The sequence below is a fragment of the Orbicella faveolata genome, unplaced genomic scaffold (genome assembly GCF_042242905.1).
Source record: "Orbicella faveolata isolate gen_17 unplaced genomic scaffold, um_ofav_v1 contig_2, whole genome shotgun sequence".
Lineage (NCBI taxonomy): Eukaryota > Metazoa > Cnidaria > Anthozoa > Scleractinia > Merulinidae > Orbicella > Orbicella faveolata.
The window spans coordinates 10102501-10125420 of NW_028301547.1; the positions used below are offsets into that span (position 1 = coordinate 10102501).

Consider the following 22920-nt stretch of genomic DNA (forward strand, 5'->3'; position numbering starts at 1 on the left):
AAGCTTATCATCAAGACTTGTTGCATTGTTTATTGCTCAAATGTTCGTCCGTTCTGTCACTTTGTGAGAACCTAAAACTAACGAACCTGTGAAGTCTTCGGTAGTAAGTAGGAAGGAGATGTTTATAAAAATCCAAAAAAGGTGTACAAAACAATATTTAAATTACGGCAATGGCTTTTAAGTTAATATAGGCTTGTCTTACGAGGACATAAGGACGTGGGAAAGAGGATTGCAAATTGTCCTCTTTTTCTCCTGTCTAGTTTCGTATTCTGCTCAGTTGTTATCGCTATATAATTTGTGTTTGACTTGGAAGTTTTTCTGTTGTGGTCATATGACCAAGTGATATCTGTGGTGTGTTTGCAGGAAAGCACAGAAAACATCCTGGTGGTCGTGGTAATGCTGGAGGACAGCATCATCACAGGATCAACTTTGATAAATAGTGAGTTACAGATATATATATATATGTATATGATTTCTCACTTATACTAGCACTGTGACATTTGGAAAAAAATTGTAACTGCTGTCTGCAGCTACAGTTAAACCCCACTATAGTGTGAGATGTCAGAAGTTCAAGGTAGCCGATAGTAAGTGACTGAAATAGCATATCCAAGGGAAAATGATTTGGTTTTGAGGTCACAGGAAGTTTGGAGATTATTGAGTTCAAGATAGTGATGGTTCTACTGTAGGCATAGACTTGTCATGGGATAGCATGATATGGTTGAAGAATAACAAACACATTGTTGACTTTAATACAAACTCTCAAAGTGCAATGTTGCTTCAAATGAACTTTCAAACCTGGAGTACTTGTACGTTAAATGTTTTTTTCTCCTTTGTAGTTGTTAGATTAGCTCTTGCTATTCGTGGCTCAAATAACATGTAATTTTACAATGAAAGAAAATAAAGATTATTATTGTTGTTGTTTGTTGTAAGTGGGTAAATATCATGGCATCTAGCCACAAGTAGTCAGAACACTCTAACGTTTCTTTCCTAAGTATTGAGATAAAGGAAAACTTTAAGTGAGCCCCCAAAAAGGTCATAACAAGAAATGTAGAGTAACCTCTTTGGAGAGTTAATGTTTTGATCTCTGGACTCCTTACAGCCATCCAGGCTACTTTGGTAAAGTAGGCATGCGATATTTTCACAAGACAATGAACAAGTACCATAGACCAAGTGTTAACCTGGACAAGCTGTGGTCCCTTGTCAGTGAGCAGACTAGGCAGTACTACAAGGACAAGACAGATGGCCCAGCACCAGTTATCGATGTCGTTAGAGCTGTAAGTGTGTCAAAGAAATGTTGAATTATCTAAGCTAGTTGTATTGAAGGGAAAACCCCACGTACTGTTCAAACTTTAAGGCAGGATGTTGAGTAAATTCGCCAGCTAAGAGCAAGATTTTATGGACAAATTTTCAGTGTGTTAACCCAATTATTGCTAAACATGTTGACTTTATCTGCCTGTCTATGTGAACTTGCTCATAAAGGTAAAGTGACCTCAGGAAAAGTGATATATGTTTTTTTTTTCACTATGGATACATTAAAAATAAAATGAAGAGCTACAATTTGGGTCCTTTGGTGGAAAAACTTTGCTTGTTTTGAGATCCCTAGTCCATACTAAAAAACTGCTTGTCCTGGATAGTTAGACTTGTTGCACCTTGAAAACACTTGATGGTAAGTCCACATGGATGTACTTGTACTCTGGATTGAGCAGTCCCTGTTCAAGTGCTAGTGGGCCTCACATACATTGTGCATCCCTCCGCCCAGTAGCATATATAATTTAGTAGCAGCAAAATGTTAGGGTGATCTGACAAATGGTGTGGTAGTAGCACCTGTAATGGACTACATGTAGTTTCTATGAAAGTCAGATCAAGCTCTGGCACTCCGTGAACCACAGACTTCCGGTGTTGGACCTTCCCAGAGGTCGTGATTCTTGGCGCTGACCAAAAGGAGTGCGGCCTCTGGGGACGAGAACGCACTCCTACATGTATGCATGAGTGTTAGATTTTGCATCTTCAACCTTCTGTAGGAAGCTAAACTCACATTGACAGTGGCAGGGTGATAGTTTATCTGTGTACATAACAAAAAAATGGTAATTGTTCTTACTTTCAGGGTTACTACAAGGTGCTTGGTAAAGGTCTTCTCCCTAAACAGCCTGTGATTGTGAAGGCTAAGTTTTTTAGTCGTAGAGCAGAGGAAAAAATCAAGGAAGTTGGAGGGGCATGTGTCCTGGTGGCGTAAACAATGTTGCAACTGTACAAAATAATAAAAGTTGAAAGAAAAATGCCTGGTTTTAGTTCCTTTTCGGTTTTTTTTTTTTTTTTTTTTGTAACCCATACTGATACCACCTCCTTAATTCTTCATCTGGACTGTTTAGTGATAAATACTAATGCTCTGAATAATACATATAAGTTGTTGACTAACCATGAGTCATGGCTGGATATTTCCCAAGTTGTTTTTCTATATATAAAACACAAAAGAATGAGGCCAAAAGCCACCCATCTAGACCAGAAGGGCTTGACTGAATTTTAGGCAATCCTAGAATTAACTGAAATTATCACAATAACAGAACAAAACAGTAGCACTCGAAAGAAACACAGTCAAGCCATAAGGGGCATGGATGGAGAAAATTGGAGGTTATTTAACCGATCACAGCAGGGTTAACTGAGAAACAGCCCAATGTTTTTCAGGTCAATGTCACTTCATGGAGAAGTGCTATTTTATAATCTCTCTGATATGAGATAAAAGACTTCCTCTGCTAAGTTGAAACCCAGAGTTACCTAAATTACTGTGACCTTGCCCTTCTAAGGATTTATGGCCTAAAGAATATCATTTTCTTGCAGAATACAGTGGGCATTCTTGATCTGCAAAATATCCCCACATGGGTAGCCAATTGCAGAGCAGAATTAAGTTTATCTTGCAGAGTTCGCCATGTAATTTGTGGCTAGTGTGCTGTTGCAATGAGGTCCAGGGGTTTTTTTCTTTCACCAATCAGGTTGATCCCTTTTGAGTTGTGATTGGTCAGACTTATTGTATGGACACTGCGTAACACAGTCACTTAAGCTCGGCCCTTGTGGTATCCATGTTAGAGAGCTAGGTTTGGCTGTCCAATTTTTTTTTTTTTTTTTTCATGGGACTGTGCATGCTCTAGGCTTGGCTGCCCAGCATGGAAATGTCAATGAGCATTGCAGGAGCACATTCTTAGCCCAGAATTCGGGTCCTTTGGTGACTGGGAAAGCAGTGACTTGCACCCTTGCCCATAGACTGTGAACAGTCACTGTTTTGCTCGAAAATCTGAGGGGAAGAGCACAAACCAACAGAGGCAAACAGCAAAGCTTGGCTGCTGACTGTTCATTTGTGTTCCCTGCAGATGTTCGAGCGAAGAGAGACCACTCCCAGCCTAGCTCTGCCACTGCTGCAATTCCTGACTTGCCATTAGCTCACAACTCACTGTTGCTGAAACCCATGCGGGGTAAACCCAAATGAGAGGTTAGCACATACTAGCTGTGCTTCTATTCTGTAAAGATAACATGTACACTTTCTATCACAGTCTTTGGTACATATACCACTTTCTTTATTGAATGACTTCAGTTTACATCACGTGAGTATTGACAAAAATAATTTAATGATACTACTGTTATCACTCAGGAATGTGGTGTAAAATAATTGTGAGGTCCAAAGACACTTTAAAATTAGGGGTCACCAGTATAAATGAATCAAAACTAATCTTTGATTGAAAAGTGAGCAAAAACTCTTGTAACATTACTGTTCAGAAGAACAACTTCAGGTGAACTACTGTACATCTTGGCAAGCAGAGCAGATGTTTTGGGCAAGGGAAATGAGAGAGATTGCAATTTGATATTGTTTACATTCTAATGTAAATTTCTCAGTTTTCTTATCCTCTACAGGACCTACTGAACCTTGATAACACACAATGTTACTGCCCACTTAGTTGTGCGCTAATAGTATACGTAATCTACATGTATTAAATCAGTTTCTATTTGCAACTTAATAGAAAATACTGTGATTGTTTCTCCATGAAGGCTGGTTTTTAAATGATAACTTGAGAATGCAAGAAAATTCAACAAAATTAGACAAAACTTGTATTGAATGCTACTCTACAAGTTCAAGCACTCACTTTCAGGAGAGCAAAATACTTTAAGGGACACAAGTTGAATAACCACAGTTAGGCATGTCTAGTTGTAGTTGGCAGTCATCATGTAAAACAGCCTTGAACACTTGCTGTTTTCAATCTAAACAGAGTATTATGTGGTCATTTATCCAACATGAAATCTACTTTAACTAGCCATAAGGCAAACCTACAGCTAAATACATGAAACAATATCAACTCTAATAAATAATTTATTACTGACTGGAGAACATCCTGACTTTAGATGACTAGTTCATATACTTTTTACTCTCCTTATGCGAGTTAATTATTTTGATGATAAAGGTCAAAGTGATACACCTCAATCTGAAAATCAGTCACAAATCCTAAGAGTTTCAAGGTTACTAAAAATTTCCTTAAGTACGATAGGAAAATGTGAACTCCCACATAAAACTAATATTTACTAAAGCTATGCTTGTGTGGATTAAAGTACAGAATAGACAACTATTTCAAAATAATGTCATTTCACAGAAAAATCACATCACTACAGCATGATAAAAACTCATGTTTTATTGTATTGTTCCACAAAATACCCATACCCTCCCATCCCTCAATATAAATTTTTTGGCTTGTGAGACCACACCCCCTCAAATTTTCAACCATCTTCTATATAATTTATGGGGATATATGGATATTTTCTGGAACCATGCCTTACACCCATCATTAGTCTTAGCTCACTTCATCAAGATAAAATTCCTGTCGAGAGAAAAATGTTTATGTTGTTGCGAACGTCTGAAGCTCCTTCACCAGTGAATTTGTTTTGTGATGTAAACATTTTCAGTGGTGGATGTGGGAGACTTCGCACAATTCCCTCAATCGTAAAGCCCTAAGGCCTGAAAATTCTATCCCATCCCCCAGGGCCCATCTTTAAATGTTTGTAGGGTGTGATATTTGTTTTGCTAAAGAAAGAAACAGTAAATTAATATTGTACTCTAAAATCAATTTGTGTATTGATATAATTGTTATAAAAATATCTCCATGCTTAATTGCTATTCAACAAACCAAAGACAGAGATTAGTCTATTATGCTGCATCGGCTAGGATACATGAAACACTATTTGATTAACACTAGTTGATTATCAACTTGGAATGGGTAAAGGTAGTCTAAAATTATGTCTTAGTAAATCTGAAAGACTGATGTTTCAAATACTAGCTCTTGGGAGGGAGGGAGACCAAGTGATCTTAGGGTCATCTGAGAATCACACTCATTAACCTTTTGCACAAGCAAACAGAATGTCAACTTTTGAAATTTGCCATATGACAGGAGTTAATTCACCTTGTTTTATCAACTTATTAAGGATTGTAAATATTTGACTACAAGCTCGAGTCATAAATACAGATTATCTCTACAAACCAAGAGGGTGATCAAAATGTTTTTGTCAGTGTAACCCAGTTACTGATCTGAGTAATGGTTCCTCCCTTTGTTAGTATGCACATGTTCCAGTTTTCTGTAATTGAGTTGTTTCCTTTCAACTATAAATTTACATCAACATTTGCTAAAAGTATTCCAAGCGTCAGTCACCCAGCGTTATGGTAAATTATTTTGTATGAAATCATGTAAAACCAAGTGTAAAAGAGTTTCTTCATTGCAATGGCCAACCCCATGATAGACATAGCAGGTGGATACTAAAACTGGAGGCCACATCCTACAGAAATTGAACTGATTCATTGATGGTTTATATATTTCTGATCACCACTTTTTAAGGTAGTGATAAATGAAAAATTGCATGCATTATCTTGGTGCTGACTATCAGTCGATACATGACACAAACCTATCGATCACACTGTGAGTAATTTACTGGGTTACACTAAGAGTGCTTATAACCTCAGATCTCTTTTCTTTGGAAACAGGCATAAACCAAACTATCCACAGCTAGGGGTCTGACCAAAAATTAATATAGGTCTGTGTGTTTTCTTCAGCCATTAGTCCTGAACTTCCAGTCAATAATTACATGTATTTCAGACAGTCTCCCCTTTATGTGTGTCCCCTCAATCAATCATTGTAAGGAAATTATTTAACATCAAAACACTTTTGGAAACTAAATGGTATGTGTTTTCATTTGTGCCTAAAGCAAGTTAAAAACTAAAAAAATAATCCAACTGGTGCAAGTTGTGTTTCAATAGGCCTTTCTTCCTTGAGACAATCTTAAATACTCTGCCACTAACACTGCTGTGCACACAAAATATATTTGGAGTGTTAGCATAATTTATATACATGTACATGTTCTACACGATTATGACGATTACTATTTATAATAATTACTGGCGTGCATGGACAAATAATTATGGTGCTAAGCACCATACCATTGCCAATTGGGAAAGTCTTTGATTAAATTTTGACATCTTTTTGACAACTCTTTGTGGCTTCTATTTGAACTGGTCCATAAAAACATGGGAACTGTCATGGGTGGAGACAGGCTTTTAGCCAGATGGGCATCCAGGCATCCCGTAGATGGCCACTCATTAAAGAAAATTGTTTTATTTTTCATATGCTGCCTTATAAATTGTTCATTTGAGCAGGCCCTATAGCACATTTTGGACCCCCACTTTTCAAATCTGGCTAAAAGCCTGGGTGGAGATGTTAAGTTGTCAAATTAACCATTCATTCTTGTAGGAATTTCAAAAGTCTCAGCCTACACAAGTTTGAAACTGGCGGCAGGTTGTGGACGTTTGCTTGGCCACTTGAAACGGAAACCATTAGAAGTTGTTATAAAGATGTAAAAAGGTTGTCAAAAACTAATCAAACGTTCCTATGTGGCAACAGTAATGTGCATAGCACTGTAATATCCTCTCGGCAGTTGCGCAAATGCTTTCATGATAATATTGTACAATAGGATAAGTCACAGCACTGCTGAAAGACCTAAACTACAGCAAAGTCTTATTACACTAGTTCAATGTTTCTCACCAGGTCAAAGGAATAAAGATTGCGGTAAGAATAGATTAAAAACAGCAGAAGTGACTGCTTCATTTTTTCATGTGCTGATTGAAGAATTGCTGGGTTTGAATGTTCAATTCTTACAATCAAAGGAAACAAAATAATGATTAAGTTAGTGATTCAGTAAATACATCCTTGCTTCATCTTTCTTCCTCTTTGGTTTTGGTTCTCCAGTTGGCTCAACAAAATCAGGTGCATACGTTTTCAGTATAGTGTCAAAATACATTTCTAAGTTGTGACCCATTTTTCCAACTTCAGAGGTCGCCTATGAAATAAAATGAGAGGCATAGTAAATAGTTTGAACCCAGGAACTTGTGTCATTAGTTAGTCATATATGATCTTTGTGGTGAGAGAAGTTCTGAAAAGAACTGTTGTTAGCACATGATATTTAAGCAACCTGAGCCAAAGTCATTTTTGGATTCAAGTGAACAGCATGTTTGCCCAATGATGGTGTTACAAGTCTGGTCTGCGACTGACAAACACTTTACACTTGACCCTAGAGATGATTTCTGCTGAAGTTGTGGAAATGTCAGTCACACCACTGAGAAAGAACACACCAAACAATACACAAACAATGAGATAACTCTAGTCACTGCTATTCAGGAAATAACCAGATTATAATTCCAAACAAAAGATCACATCAAAGTTGATCATCAACACTGGAGGTTGACTCTTGTTCTGTGGTACAAAGTGGCTCAGAGAATTGGTAAAACTGCTGGACTGGTCCATCACTGGCAACACACAGCATTTTATTATGTAGCGACAATATGCTGGCACCCAAGAAGAAAAAGAGGAGAGGTGTTTACAGGACTAACATTGCTAAAAGTATGTCACTAAGCACTCAATGACTGGTCCCAAGACCTTAAACAGTGAATTTTGTTTCCCTGACCCCCTCAATGTTCCCCAAGGCAAAGCCGAGGGGAAAAGAAAATCACTGTTTCCCTTGGCACCAGTCATTAAGTGTTTTCTTATACATGTACCTCCCAATTCAAAAATAGCACAAACTGCAAAAAAATCATCTGCTTGATGTTGGCTGACACAAATTTGCTGTGGTTTTAAGGTGCAAGACCTGACCACATGCATGTCGAAAGTTCAAGCTGTTGTTTCCCTGGGGAGTTATTGAGTTTTGACCCATGACGTGAAACATTCTCCTCCAATCAGAAAACGTATTTGAGTTGGGAGGCATAGCAACTATGGTTAAAATCCATTGAAGAAAGTGTAATGGTGACTGAAAACAGCTGTGATGTGCAAAAAATGCACCATAAACAAAAAGAGACAAGGTCCTCAAAGGGATTGAGGGTAATATTCATTAATTCTGACCTCTGCAGGAAGAATACACACTCTCACTGATAATTAAAATCAAATAAAAGACGAGCATAACTTAAAATAATCAAATTTTGTACTACTGTAGCAACAAGTACTTACTTCATTAAATATCGCACAGTTATCAAAGATGAGACGGCAGTCACTAACAAACTCATTAAAGGTTTGATAGTGTGCAAAGTTCTGTGTTTGAAGCTTGGCACGAACATTTGACAAATCCATGGGATGTGTGATGACTTTGTAATAATTAGGAACCTATAAGAAATTAGATGAAGAGAGTGTTGTTTTAAATTTACTGAAACTACACATTGGACATTGTTTGTGATCCACCTTTATGGGGTGTCTATTTTGGCAGTTTTCTAATGACTTTCATATAACCATCTAGACAATCAGAACTACACATACAGCACAATGAACCATACAAAAATATGTTACATGTAAGTGTACCCAGGGGTTTCTTTCATGGCTGGGTGCCATGCAAATTGACCTGCTGTAAGGATAATTTTGCCCACCTGGTTTGAACATCTAGAGAAAAGCTTGCCTTATAGAGAAGCTCAGTTCAAAATGTTTTGCCCACCTGTGGAAGCCAGGTGCCCTCTGAGTACCAGCACAGGGAATTACATACAAGCCATTATTACTGCAATTTTGATTTTGATTTTGTTCCAGAATTGTTTGAAAAACAGCCTGTCTGTTAAGTGATTTTGTGAGTATATAACATGATTTGGCAATACACCTCAGCACGAAAACAGAAATACAAACCAAACCTATATATTGTCTGCAAGATTTCAAACTGAAAAATAATCTTACATGTAGGGCTGTCAATAAGGGCTGTAACCCATAACACCTGCCACGACTGAGTATGTTTGATGGACCCTTGATGTTACAGGTGAACTCGACTATAGTTGATACAATTCACTCAATAAGTAACAAGTTTGTTACAGGTGTGAAAATCAAGGCTACCATTGACTTGAAACTCAATGACAGCCCTGACAGGCAACTAGGATTGCTGCATTATGAAAAAGTTCTCTTGCCAAATACCGTAAAAACTCGTGTATAAGCCGCACTCGTATATAAACCGCACCCCCACATTTCGAGCTTGATTTTGAAAAAAAGAAAACTCTTTAAAAAGCGCTGAGCAAAAGAAAGTGATTACTTGTACATTGTAAGCTTGGTCAAATCTGATGCTGTGTATTTGCTGCGAGCTAAATAACTCTTGAAATACCTTTTACAAGCTATTCTTCAATGGAATTTCCGATATCCTCCTAAAGAGAGGCTCTTTTGACAAGATGTTGCCTTTATTGCTAAAGGCGATAGTGGAAAACGATGAAATTCAAATGGAAATCCGAGCAAAACAATCTCTGACCGATCGATGCAAAATGATTGCTTAGTAACCACGCAGTCATTTAAAGAGAGAGTCTGGACACAAGAGAAATACACACGCAAATAAATGGACTTGTAGATTATATTTTACAATACTAAATGATACATTTGTATCCGAAAGAGAAACGGGTACATGTGTTATCGATATTAAAAAGTTAACCTATCCTTACTTTTACACAAAAACTATTTACATGTGTACAATTTGAAGTTCGTCTCATCAATCTTTGTCCAAAGTGAAAATGTTCTATTGTTCAGCTCAGTTAGAAACCATAAAAGTCCTCACTGTCACTTTCACCGAAAATGGCCTCATAGAATTCAGGTGCAATTTCTGCTTGCTGTCGCTCGAAGTCATTTGCATAGTACAACTCTTCATCGCCGTCCAGTTCGTCGATGTCTGCGAATGGATCCGAGTCAGACTCCTCTTCCCAGATTTCTTCATCTTCTGTACCGTCCATTGCGTTGGTGATACAGCACTTGCGAAACGACTTCACAATCATTTCAGTTGGTATGTCATTCCAGGCAGCACTGATCCATCTGCAGATCTCATCAAGCTCGACTTTCTGAATACGACCTCCAGCAGTAAAGGTGTGCTCTCCAGCTAACATCCATTCTTGCCACTTTGCCCTCATGCGGTCCTTGAAGGGTTTGTTGATAGATACATCCAATGGCTGAAGCATGCTGGTCATGCCACCAGGAATCACTACGGGCTCCGTATTTAGAGACCTCAAGGTACAGCGAATTGGTTTGGATAAGTGGGCTCGGAACGAATCCCACACAAGCATGGACTTTTGCCTGCTGATGCCACCAACTTTACTCCAAACGGTCCGTAACCAGTCCTGCACGAGTGCTTCGTCCATCCAGCCCTTTGCCTGGCACCTGACAACAACCTCTTTGGGAAAGTTCCAGTTCTTAGGAAGTGTTTTCCGTTTAAACACAACGTAAGGTGGGAGTTTTGTTCCATCTCTGAGGCAGGTGAGCATAACAGTACACCTATCCTTCTCATGACCTGTGCTTAGAAGTGGGACGCTCTTCACTCCTTTCTCTACAACGGTACTGTTTGTTACAATGTCAAACGTAAGTGGGGTCTGGTCTGCATTACCAATGTATTTAAGATCAAAGTCATGCTCCTTCAGTTTAGCCATCACATAGCGCTGAAATTTGATCAACTTCTCTTCATAGTCTTGGGGAAGTTTCTGAGCAATTGTGGTCCGCCTTCTGATGGAGAAGCCACATCGGTCCATGAAACGATAACACCAGCATTTAGATGCCTTAAATTGTTCCAGTCCTAGCCTTTGCGCCACTGATTTTGCTTTAAGGCATGTGACATTGGTGGATACGCCAGTGCCAGCTTTGCATTTCTCGGTTATCCACGCAGCGACTTCTTTTTCAAGTTCAGGAAATGCAGCAGATCGACCACGTAGAGCTCACTTGTTTCGCGGTGTTTTCAGCAGCTTTTCACATTGCGAGCGCCAGCGACGCACACAGCTTTCATCTATACTGAACTGCTTTCCAGCGGCACAATTTCCTCTTTCTACAGCATATGCAACAACTCGAAGTTTAAAAGACACAGTGTACGATGCTCTGGGAGAACCCCTTTCTGACATGATGACAATAAACTGACAGTATGAAAACACGTGTCGAATGTTTTGACTCTTGCGCGGATCAAACAGAGTAAAATCTGATTGGTTTAAATAGACAATAAACAGACAATCGGTTAACCATGCTCAAGTTGCGAATGACTTGATCCTTGTGTTTTCTTAGCACAAGTTTTTGTGACATTTCACAATCATAGAACAAATATACCTACAAAACTAAAATGATTTAGGATCCATGCTACATAGGTAACCGTATAAGCTGAGCATATTATCGAAAATTTGAATATAAAGTTCCTTGAGAATCAATTTTCATGCAAAAAAAACAGGTTTATTTACAGCCACAAGCATGCGGCTTGGTTAGGTCACTTAGCAACGCCTCACAGATGCACTCTACTTTGATTGGCTAGCTAAAAACCAATAAGAAGCCTGGGCCGAGTCACATAGATCGATCGAATTGAACGATCGAACGAACGATAAACAACATGGAAAAGTTCCATTTCACATCAGCTGTGCGTGGATACCATGTTTATAAACATGTATGGAAGCCTTCAATTGGTGAAAAACTTGTTGCTCAACGCGAGTTTAACAATCCTATGGATAAACACGTGGTGCAAGTTGTGAAGAACACCGAAACAGTCGGTCATTTGCCCCATGAGTTCTCACGAATAGCGGGGTATTTTCTTGCACATGGCGGAGAGATCAGTATTGAAGTGATCGGTCGCAGAAGGCATTGTAAGCAGCTTTGTGGAGGAATGGAGATTCCACGCCAGTTAGAGTTTAGCTGCGCAAAGGAAGTACAAATGAATCACTTGAAAGAACTACTCGCGAAGAAGATTCAGGTTTAAAACCTGAAGAGACAAAGGCTCCTTTAGGAGCCACCACTTCTATTAAAAGTAATGATCAACAACAGCAACAGGTTTCAAAATGTTGAATGTTTATTTACTTACGTTTTTAAGTGCTATATCTGACCCCTAACTAGGCAATTAGCCCCCTCTGAAAGCAATGGTCTCGTATATAAGCCACACTCGCCATTTTGAGCCCAAAATTTCAGCAAAAAGGTGCGGCTTATACACGAGTTTTTACGGTACATCTATTTACATCGAAGGTTCCACTAACCGATTTGCTGACTTTCTGTTGGAATGGAATACTGTCTGCATGACAAAACAGCTCAAGTAGAATCTTTTCACAAACCTTAAAGAAAACCATCATGCTGTACTTTAATACTTCAATTCATTGACCGATACATCATTGAACATGACATGATAAGATATGACACTTACCAGTGACAAATTTAAAACATCAATATATGATCATAGACTGAAGGTTTAACTACCCCGGAGATGATGGCACTTAAATATCTCAGGATTTAGTTGCACCATGCATATTCCATATTCTCCAATAAATACAGGGGATTTTTTTTTAAGCATGGCCTTGTAGACCCAGGATTTATTTGAACACAACATAGATTGGCACCCAGCAGACAAATAAAGGTATTTTTTGCTTAATTTTCATTGACTCTCATACCATAGAAATGATATAATACAATGCTCAAAACTCACTTGGAATCACTAGCAAAGCAACTGATTTCATTGTAAAGCTTTAAAGATTTTACGATTTCATTTCTACCACTTGTATTGAGAGCAGGCCCCAGAAATCAGTTCAAAATTGTGCAGGAAAGCAGTGGCATGAAAGATTAAACCTCTTGCTTGAAGCCAATTGAGTCTGTCAAACATTTTACCCAAAATGTCCCAATTGACATTTTAAAACTCTTCAAGTTCAGTTCATAGCTGTTATTGAAGTTATCTGTGGTTTGACATACAAACAAGGCGAAAGAATAAATTTTGCTTTGTATTGACCCGTTCGCCTCCTTTGTATGCCTATTTAAACAAAGGAATATTTGACTGCAGGCTTAACTGCAATAACAGCTATTGAAAAAGTCACAACAAATTTCTCAAGTTTTCTGAAATTTGCCCTGCTGGTATGCCATTTTCATACTCTATCTCCTTATGAACCATATAGCTTTCAACCAATGTCTGCACCATAATTAGTTGCTAGTTATTGCAAAAGTACAAAGTAAATAATGTCTTTGACATCAGCCAAGTTCACTATTAATACCAGGGTTGTATCATGATATTACCTTTCTCTCATACTCTGTCAGACCGTTACATGAAGATCGCCTTTTATTGCCTGGAAGGGTGGTTTCCTTATCTGTTAGGTAAAAATGCGTCACTTCAGAGTACATTATAATACTTACTAATACTTACTAATTCAAGTCCCACTTGATAGCTCAGATTCAGACTAACAGTACAAAACATAATCAGCTTCCCTCATGTCCCCATTCCAGAATACATGGGACATAATTATGATAGTTTGCTCAAATTAGCTGAACAGATGATTTAACATTGAGCTGGGTTGATAAAAAAAAAAATAAATAACCAACAAGGTGATTTATTTGTAATTAGCCAAAGAAAGAACATCTAGATCTACAGTAACTGAAAATAGAACCTATTTGTCTGAAAGCACCTAGATGATATGTCTACTAATATTCTAACCAGTCCAGATCATTCAGGCTGCAAGGGGTTCGCAGCTGGAACAATTTCTAGCCTATTGGTGACAATAAGTTGCATATTAATGATAATTTTGCCCACTCAACATACCTTTCTGCTTTAAGAAGTTCCAGTCAACATGCTGACATAAACCACAGCTCCATGAATCACTGTAGGAAAACAAGATCAGTTTCAATGTAGAGCTGGTGCACTATTACTGTATTAATACTGTATTTTTGCGGTAAAAAATTTCCGAAGATTACTGCTGTTAACTATAATTGCTGGAAAACATTTGGTGTGTGCAATTTGCAGCATACAAAACTACCAAATGCCTTTTTTATTCTAGTTTAGGGGTTACTAGGGTTTGGGTTGGCTCATGTAGAGTTGATTTTGTTATATTAAGGTTAGTTAGTGTCAGGGTAATGGTTGCTCTGCATTCTGCAAATAACCCCCACATACTTGGACTTTCTTCAGGCAGTGTTCAAATTATACATCTCTAAACACAATATTTAAGAAATAGAGAATGTGTACTCTGTTTCCATCAAGTTATAGAAACATGATTTTAAACCAATCAACGTATGTATTTTCTTTTAGCTGTTTTCTAAGATACCTTGGAAGGGTGGCAAGGCAGGGAACATGACACTGTAAGTGGAAGACTCTTGGACAAGTGTCACAGCAAAGTAGCTCTCCTCCATTACGGCACACAGCACACCAATCGTCGTTTGTACTGGTCTCGTCAATTCCACTCTCTCCACTAGTGGCATCTTCTTGTTGCTGCTGTAGGTTGGATGTTCAAATCAGTCAGGTAAAGAATGAACTTAAAAGAGATTGGGGAATTTATAATACTCTCATGGTTGACCATTGTCATAAAACAAGCAAAGCATAGCGGGTGATCATGATTTCTGAATCAGTTATAAGTAGCAACAGATTTTCAGCTCCTGGCCAGTAAACAAAATAATGATCAACTACAGATCCAGAACAACACTAATCAAATCCATTTATTTTAATTTATTGTCCTCCACAAAGCCAGATTGAATTCAGTTTAAGTCCTGAAATACATGTAGCAAAACAACGAACTCAAATTTCAATATTAACATTCTCTTCTTGAGAAAAAGAGAACTTTTCATCACTTTTAGAATTAATTAATTAATGTAATGCAAACAAATACTTGAGAGAATGAGACTATAGAAACCCAATTACAGTAACTCTACGTGTATTTTTATTAGTTCAGAGGCACAAGGTCACTAGACACCCTTCAATTGTCTGTCTAACATACCAATAAAGAGTACAATACTGCAATCATGGGAGTGCATAGCATTACATGAATCAGACAGTAATGTTATGTAATATTGCAGTGACAATGGGCTTTCTAGAAAGACATTCAGGCATACTACATGTACATCTTAATAAAGTTGATAATGGTCAATAGAGACAACTTGTTATAGCATGAAACCAAAACTAACCATAATAATTATTTATGTACAATATCTTGATTGTAGTGTATGTCATAATCAATTATAACTTGAAAAATGAAGCAAAATGGCCTAGAGCAGACACTATACATCAATATATAAAAATCTCCAAAAATGGACAATAATGCAAAGCCATTACCTAGGCAGAACTCTATTATTGTACAGGCTTAGAAAACACTAAAAGCGCATACATTACAAAGTTCACAGACATGCAAAATAGACCAAAATACCTGCAGCAATTTCATATCCTTGGGCTACACTAGTTTTAAAATACTTGTCTTTTAGCAGCTAATTCTTTTAGTCACAGTTTTATTCTGTAACTTTTTCACAATCCACTATATGATTTTATTCATGCATTAATTCACCCTGTTTTTTTACCATTCATGAAAGGCTGCAAGTCGGCAATGAAAAGCTTATACCTCAATAAAGTTTTTTAACCAGACAACTTTTTCAATTTCTATGACATGTTCCACCCTAGGTACTCGTTCACAGTGCTATTGGCAGTGAGGAGTCAATGTGTAAAGTTGCATGTAACTAAATGTAATGCTTGGCTAATCACCAGTACCGGGTTGTTCAAAAGCCAGTTAACATTAACCCAGGATTAAAACTTAACCAAGAAAGTAACAATTCTTCTCGTACAAAGATATTTTCCACCTCTTTAGCTTTGTGTAGTTTGAGATTAATCAAGCTCAAGACTGACGGACAAACAATTTAACCAGAAAGCCTCGCCGAAAAAAAAAACTGAAGACTTGCTAATCCTGGGTTAGCTTATAGGGCTTTGAACAACCCAGCCCAAGGCTTCTAGAATTCTAATTAGAAAGTGATAAATTGGTAAGTAAACCAATGCCATACCTTCTTGGATTCTTGGCAAGGAGAGAAATCCATAGGAGATTCTGGTTTCTCTTGTTTGATCTTGACTGGTGGTGGAGAGGTTGCTGTCGGAGATACAACAGGGGATACCACAGGGTTGGGAATTCCCTGGGAACTGTTACTCCTCTTCAACACAGGGAGCAGTTTGGGCACTGAAGGTGGTATCACAGGGTCTGGTATTCCCTGGGAACTATTGCTTCTCTTTACCACAGGGAGCAGTTTGGGCACCGAATCAGGAACACTAGTAGGTGATGTTGCACCTGAAAAAGGCAAACATTAAAAATATTAAACATTTCTGTATTTACAACTGAAGACTCCATGATCACGTGGATAGTGCTAGGTCATTATTTTGTTTGTTGTTGCAGTTGTTTAGATCAAACCTCATGTGTCTTGGAAGAATTTTATGGAAATAGTTTATGACGTAAGACAACTGTTTTCTTGGGGGGCTGTAATGATCCATCAAAACTTTCACATGCTAAATTTCACTTTTCAATTGTATTTTGGTTTCGAAATTCAAGGACTCAAAAACTGAAAAAGCTAAACATAACTAACAATATGGATGCTTTTTCACACAGCAGTAAATTTTACTTTCTATACTACACACTTATTACATGACTGTGTCTCACAAGGACTGGGAACTACCAAATTCACGAATTAGATCAGCTGAAATCGATGTCGACCGCAGTCTTGATTTTCCCATCTAGACCGGCATCTAGACCAATTACATCTTGCGGTGAAAAAGTTGCAAACTAAAATACAAACATATTGACTAATTTCTTCTAAAAATATTAGTTCCAGAAAATATTCACATAATGCAAGTACTAAAAAGCCTGATAAAAAAAAAAAAAGGGAAAGAGGATGAGCAAGCTTTGGCAGATTTAAGTTCAGCTCGTCACCATTAGTAAGCAAAATTTCAGCTAGAACAAACCAGTTATATTAAACAAATTAAATTTTTCTTGTTTGCAATATAATAAGCATCTCATTAACCGAGCTTAGTTGGTCTATTTGGGAGAATCTTGACCTCAGTCATGTGTACAGACCAAACACTGTACTCATGGCTTCGGTCAACATTCTCCCATACAGACCTCCTGCTTGGTCAATAAGAGCTAAATCCTCAGGGCAACACAATCTCTGTTAAGAAAAAAATGTACTTAAAATAAAAATAGTGCGCAATTCCATATGCTTTCACTTGTAAGGGACCACATAAAAAAATCAGATACATGTACAGTAGGTGTCCAGTACAGAAAAAAATTATATACATGCATGAAATCACTGATGTCCAAGAATTTCATTATCTTATGATTTTCTTTCCTCTTTGTAACTTTAATCTACCTCTTCACTTTTCATACTATTTTTACACTCATCAGCCATACATCGTTTCCACAGTAATCACACTTCTTTATGAAACAGTGACAAGTTAAACAAAGCAACAAATTAATGAGATCTCATTAGATAGCTTGCCATCATCATTTTCATCAGTACTCGCCATTACACCTGAACTGATGGTTCCTCATTAGCACTCTAAACTGTCCACTAATCACCATTCATTTACAAAAGCAAAACTGCCTAAGTATCCTTATTCAATTTCTATACTTTTGACTATTATCCTGGAATAGAAAGACCCTACATCGATTGACCTGGTTCTATATGTAACTTCATAGAGAACTTCCTAGTATGTAACATTTAAATGAAAACCACTGAGTTGTACTTTCATGTGTTACTGTTTATTATGCCATACCAAGTGGTTCTACCCAAGGGTTGCATTAACGTTTTCTGCAGGAGGGTATTTCTGGTTTTCACAGGCAAACAAAACATTTTGAACTAATCTTCTTTATAACAAAACCTTAAACCTCTAGATGGTTAAATCAGCCGGGCAAAATCATCCTCACAGAAATTTTTCCTGATTCCCGGCCCTTGATGAAACCCCTGGTTCTACCCAGAATAATTCCTAGGCTGTGTTATATCAAAACTATGAGCAGTACTTTCTCTTGTGTGGTCAATGGGCTACATGTATGATTAAAAATTTAACAGAACTAAAACACAATATGAAGTATAAGAGATAAAGAAGATCTCACACAGTTAACCAAAACTTAATCCTACATGTGTCTTCTACAGTGTACAATTTTGTTGTCACATTGAAAGGAATAATGACATGAAACAAGAGTATGACAAACCCATATAAAACAAACCTCTAGATATAACAAATAAACCTAGTGTAACCAGTTATTTCACCAGCAAAACAATGACTAGAATTTGTCACATTAATATATAACAAGCATCCGATGTAATGAAACAAATTTTCAGAACTAAGCAGGTTTGATACACCATTGCATTCTATAAATATGTTGTACATGTAAGCTCACAGATTGTAAAAATTCACTGACTCAAAGTTACACAAACCATGGTTTTAGGAGTTGGCATCATGAACATAAATATTAATAACAGAGTGCAACTAAAGCAGTTTAGACTGATGGCGAAGATCTAGAGATTTGCTAAGGTCCGTCAGTCGATCAGAATATTTTATATGTACATTTTCGGATGCTCTGTCAGTCTGTCTATGGGCTAGTGAGTAGATTGGGCTAGAGGACCCTTCCATGGTTTCCACCACCACCTTGACTCAAGGGTAAATCCAATAAAACTACAGTGAATGTATGGAACTCAGACTGGTTTTGAACCACTGTAATTTTGCTCTCAGATCAGATTTGCTGGGTTTACTATACTTTTAAACTCTTTTTTTTATTAGGAAATCAGCTATGCCATTGATGTTTCTAAAAGTAAGATCACTACTTCTGACAACCTTAAACACTGTTGTAAATGTTTTCCTCATGATGCTTGTAATTTGATATGAAGGGCATGAAAGTAATGAAGTAAAACGAAATCTGCTCACAGCTGTCATAGGCTGTTCTCTAGTTTTGAAGCAAATACTATCAAACTCAGATATATTTACACAGAGTTACACAGGCTTAAAACCAGGCAACGTCCCATGAACTTACTTCAATTTGAATTCTGTGTGTACCACTGTCAAGATAGCACCAGAAACCTTGCAAGGACCTGTCTTACAATCAGTTTGGCCAAAGCCCTAACATGTTCAAAACCTCATTCATTGCACGTTGGCATAAGTGACATTTGTTTAGATTAGTTGAAAGATAAATAAAGAGCAATATGTTGAGCAAATGGACAACAAACACTATGATTGTTATGTATAGTGAAATGCATTATAACAACAGCACACAGCTCATTGATAAAATATATTTCATAGTGAGCAATTCATTGGCATGTGATAAGGCAACCACATGTATTATATGCTTTCCAAAACCTCAGAAACAGAACTGATTTCTGGTTACTCTTGAAAGCAACAAAAAGATAACAACTAGATGACAGATATATTCAAAAATTAATGGAACAATATATCTTTGGAAGAGAGTGGCATTCTTCACAAAGTTAAAATATTTTTTAAACTAAATTTCAAGCTGCTAAAAATTGTTTATTAATAACAAAACTGTTCATTGCTTTGGTGAAAGGAACTGAAAAATTTACGTTCCTTATTTTGTCTTCCTTGAAAGATAATTATCACACCTTCAAGAGAATTTTCAATATAATATCAATTAATTTTCACATTTTACCAAATCTAGAAAGAGGGAAATAATTCAACTGACCAGGTACTGTTAATAATAATTAAATCACTTCACCCAGTCAAAACATTGTACTGAATTTTGTGAATCAGTATGACACAAAAAACTTGGAGAAATATAGAGTTTAAACAAAGTATTACAGCAGGTATCTGGTTTCAAAAATACAGGAATTTTTAGAAAAATAAATGTAAAATCATAAAAAAATAAAATTGAACGTCTTGCAAATATGCTAATCTGAGAGGGAATACTGCAATTAAATTTTAGTAATGATGGCCATCATATAAACCAAAGGAAAATGAAAATGAGCTGCTACTTTCAATTTGAATTTTAAAAATAAATATTACAATCTGGTCAATGAGAGTTTAAAAAATGTTCTAAATGTGAATAGATGACATTTTTTACATGTGACCTTTGAATTTTGCCCAGACATGGCTTAGTAGCTGTATTTTTCCCCTTTAATCTCTTTTTTTTTTTTCATTTCAGCAGTATATGTACAGCCCATTATAAACCAAGACAGAGAAGTTGTTTTGAAGGTCCATGTACATACATATCTGCATGAACAAGAACAAACAAGCCGCATAAAATAACTGGCATATCTCCATGTACAGTAGCCTTACGACACTGACCTTGGAGAACATGTTTCAACAAAAACATTCACTTGAGTGAAAAAGATAACACAAGAGAAACAAGATTAAATCAGATTAAGATCTTTTTTTTTTTTTAAGTTAGAACTCCAACTTCCTTGACAGGAGGAAACAAGCAAGCTTGAATATTCATTGCCCTTTTCTGTTTCCCTGGAAAATCTGTAAAAGTATCAAGTTTCTGAACATAGAAAAGGATTGGCACACACTAACCAAAATACACATACAGTTGTATTACAAATTAAAATACCTTTCAAGACTTGACCAGGTGAATCATTGGCAGCTGTTTGCTCTTCCCAGCCATTCTGTTTTGGCAAAGAACCAGATGAATCACTAAGCGGTGATGTGCTTTGATGACTGTGGTTGCTTCCTGTGCTTGGCGGTCTCGGTGGTGGTGACTTCCCAATTTTGCTCCCAATATCCTGAAAGTGTCGCAAAGGGAGGGTGTTGCCATTTCGAACAGGACGCGGATGGGACAAGGATGTCATATTTGACAGATTACTAACAGTCGGATTTCTCTGTCCGAAAGTAAAACTGCTGTTGGAAAGGCCACTGCCTGACTTCATTTGAAGGTTTCGCCCACCTGATGCTAGTGCTGGTCGAGATGCACTGTTTGCAGGTACAACACCAACTTTAGTGTTTATAGTTAAATTAGCACCAGACGGGTGTACAATTGCAGCTTGAAGAGAAGGATATTTGTTCGTAGAATAAGACTGACTGCTTGGTGGGCCTAAGCGCTTGTTGACGGCAGAGAGGGCTTCAATAGGGTTGGGCCGCATTGGGGTTCCTGAACTGACAGGACGGCTGGACACTGCTGAGGGGAGTGAACTGCTTGGAAGAGGTGCATAGCTACTGGCATTGGATAAACCACGAAAGGATGCATCTGGCCTGCTTGAAGTGGCATTATTCCTGTCTGCTGGAGTCATGACACTTCCAAGTTTTGAGATGACAGAACACAGCTTTTCTGTTTCTACAGAAAATTTCAAATCACTGTGAGCCACTGGCAAGACATTGTACTTGAGGCTTAATAAATTTTGAATTCTTGAGCTAAGCTGTCTCTTGCTGTACAACAATCCCATATCACTGCCATTCTTTAGTACGTGTCTGGTAAATCCGTAATTGTGCTGTAAAATCTTTTGCATCAGCCTAAGGTCTTTATTTTGTTTGGACAAAAGCTTGTGTTTAAAATGTACAAGAGCTTTCAACTCTGTTAACAAGACATTCTCCCTCTGTTTAACAGCCTTAACAAGCATCTCTGATGACTTTTTTATTTCAGATGTAATGCTTTCTTCCCGTTCTTGTAAACCTTTCGCGGCTTTTTCGACTTCGCGGATTGATTCTGTTAACGGTTGTGCTTGTTCGTACAACCGATTCAGCTGTCCTCGTAGGTAATCTTTGTAACTAACTGCCGCTTCCTTAATAAACTGATATTTATGATCTTTATGTTCAAGAAGTTGACAGTCCCGACAAGTCAATTTCTCGCAGTTTGCACAGAACAGTTTTAAAGCCTCTTGTGGATGAGTGCTACAGAAAATGGGTTTCGCGTCTGCGGACTCGGAGTTTTCCAAATACTGTGCCTCCGACTGAATCTTGTGGTCTTTAGTTACTCGAACTCTCTGATGAGCAGAAACACAGGCATCGCAAAGCCAGTCACTACAGTTCAAACAGAACGACGAAGCCGGACTGTTGTCTTCGCAAGAAGTACAAAACCGCCTCACATCTTCCTGTTTTCTCTGCAATTTTCCTATGTTTTCTAACACGAACTGATTATCCAGGAAGCCATGGACTCCTTTCGGAGGGACTAAAAACTCTTGACCACAATTCGGGCATTTGAGCCTTGGAATCGAGTTCGACGAAGTACTGGCTGTTGTCGGAGGGACCTTCTCTTGCTGTTGTTCGGCGAAACGCTCTTCCAAGCACTTCAAACAGAAAGAGTGAAGGCAAGGGAGAAGCTTCGGACTCGTGTCCACCGGCGGCTTTTTACACAACCCACATAACATATACACGGATTCTTCTTCAAGATCTTCCGAGCTACCCGAAGCGCCACCTTCGCTCATCTTGGAGTTAAAAATATCGCCTTTTTAACGCCCAAAAGGCCTCCCAACTATCAGCCGCTTGTTCGCGCTCTCTCAAAATGGCGGGATAATGAACATGGCTTCCGAGCTTCCATTGACAAGAAATCACCGTGTGACGTCACCACAGTAGCATCTCGCATTTATGAATATTTCAGGGCCCTTCAATTCCTTTGTTGTCATCTCAGATTCGAATAACTTCACTATTCAGCGCTGTATCTTATTTTAAGTAATATTTACTGGACGCTATCCTTAATCAGCTCCTTGACCACTTTTGTATAATTAAAAAAGTGCC

At 37.8% G+C, this 22920-nt stretch overlaps 2 protein-coding genes across 2 annotated transcripts in view; one reads left to right on the forward strand and one right to left on the reverse strand.

Moving 5' to 3' along the window:
- The window catches only part of LOC110051320 (large ribosomal subunit protein uL15-like), a 2703-nt gene extending 427 nt beyond the window's left edge, over positions 1-2276 (forward strand). The window contains exons 3-5 of the mRNA XM_089289513.1: positions 364-439; positions 1100-1274; positions 2105-2276. Coding sequence (XP_089145639.1) covers positions 364-439; positions 1100-1274; positions 2105-2233 — 380 coding nt within the window. The 3' untranslated portion in view covers positions 2234-2276. The remainder of the gene's footprint in view (positions 1-363; positions 440-1099; positions 1275-2104) is intronic.
- A 1254-nt stretch (positions 2277-3530) lies between these two features.
- Positions 3531-22920, reverse strand: LOC110050990 (transcription intermediary factor 1-alpha-like). Its single transcript, XM_089289511.1, has 8 exons — positions 20804-22920; positions 16263-16540; positions 14549-14715; positions 14050-14108; positions 13530-13600; positions 12509-12583; positions 8520-8672; positions 3531-7359 (listed from the first exon to the last, which is right to left on the reverse strand). The coding sequence occupies exons 1-8, from the start codon at positions 22608-22610 to the stop codon at positions 7207-7209; spliced, it is 2763 nt and encodes a 920-aa protein (XP_089145637.1). The 5' UTR covers positions 22611-22920; the 3' UTR covers positions 3531-7206.

Excerpts from the sequence above, each read along its gene's own strand:
- LOC110050990 (XM_089289511.1), bottom strand. The coding sequence starts at position 22,610 with ATGAGCGAAGGTGGCGCTTCGGGTAGCTCGGAAGATCTTGAAGAAGAA. Across the intron at positions 16,541-20,803 it reads ACCTGGTCAAGTCTTGAAAG|GTGCAACATCACCTACTAGT; the intron begins GTATTTTAATTT and ends TGCCTTTTTCAG. Across the intron at positions 8,673-12,508 it reads AACAGAAAGTCAGCAAATCG|GTTCCTAATTATTACAAAGT; the intron begins GTTAGTGGAACC and ends AATTTCTTATAG.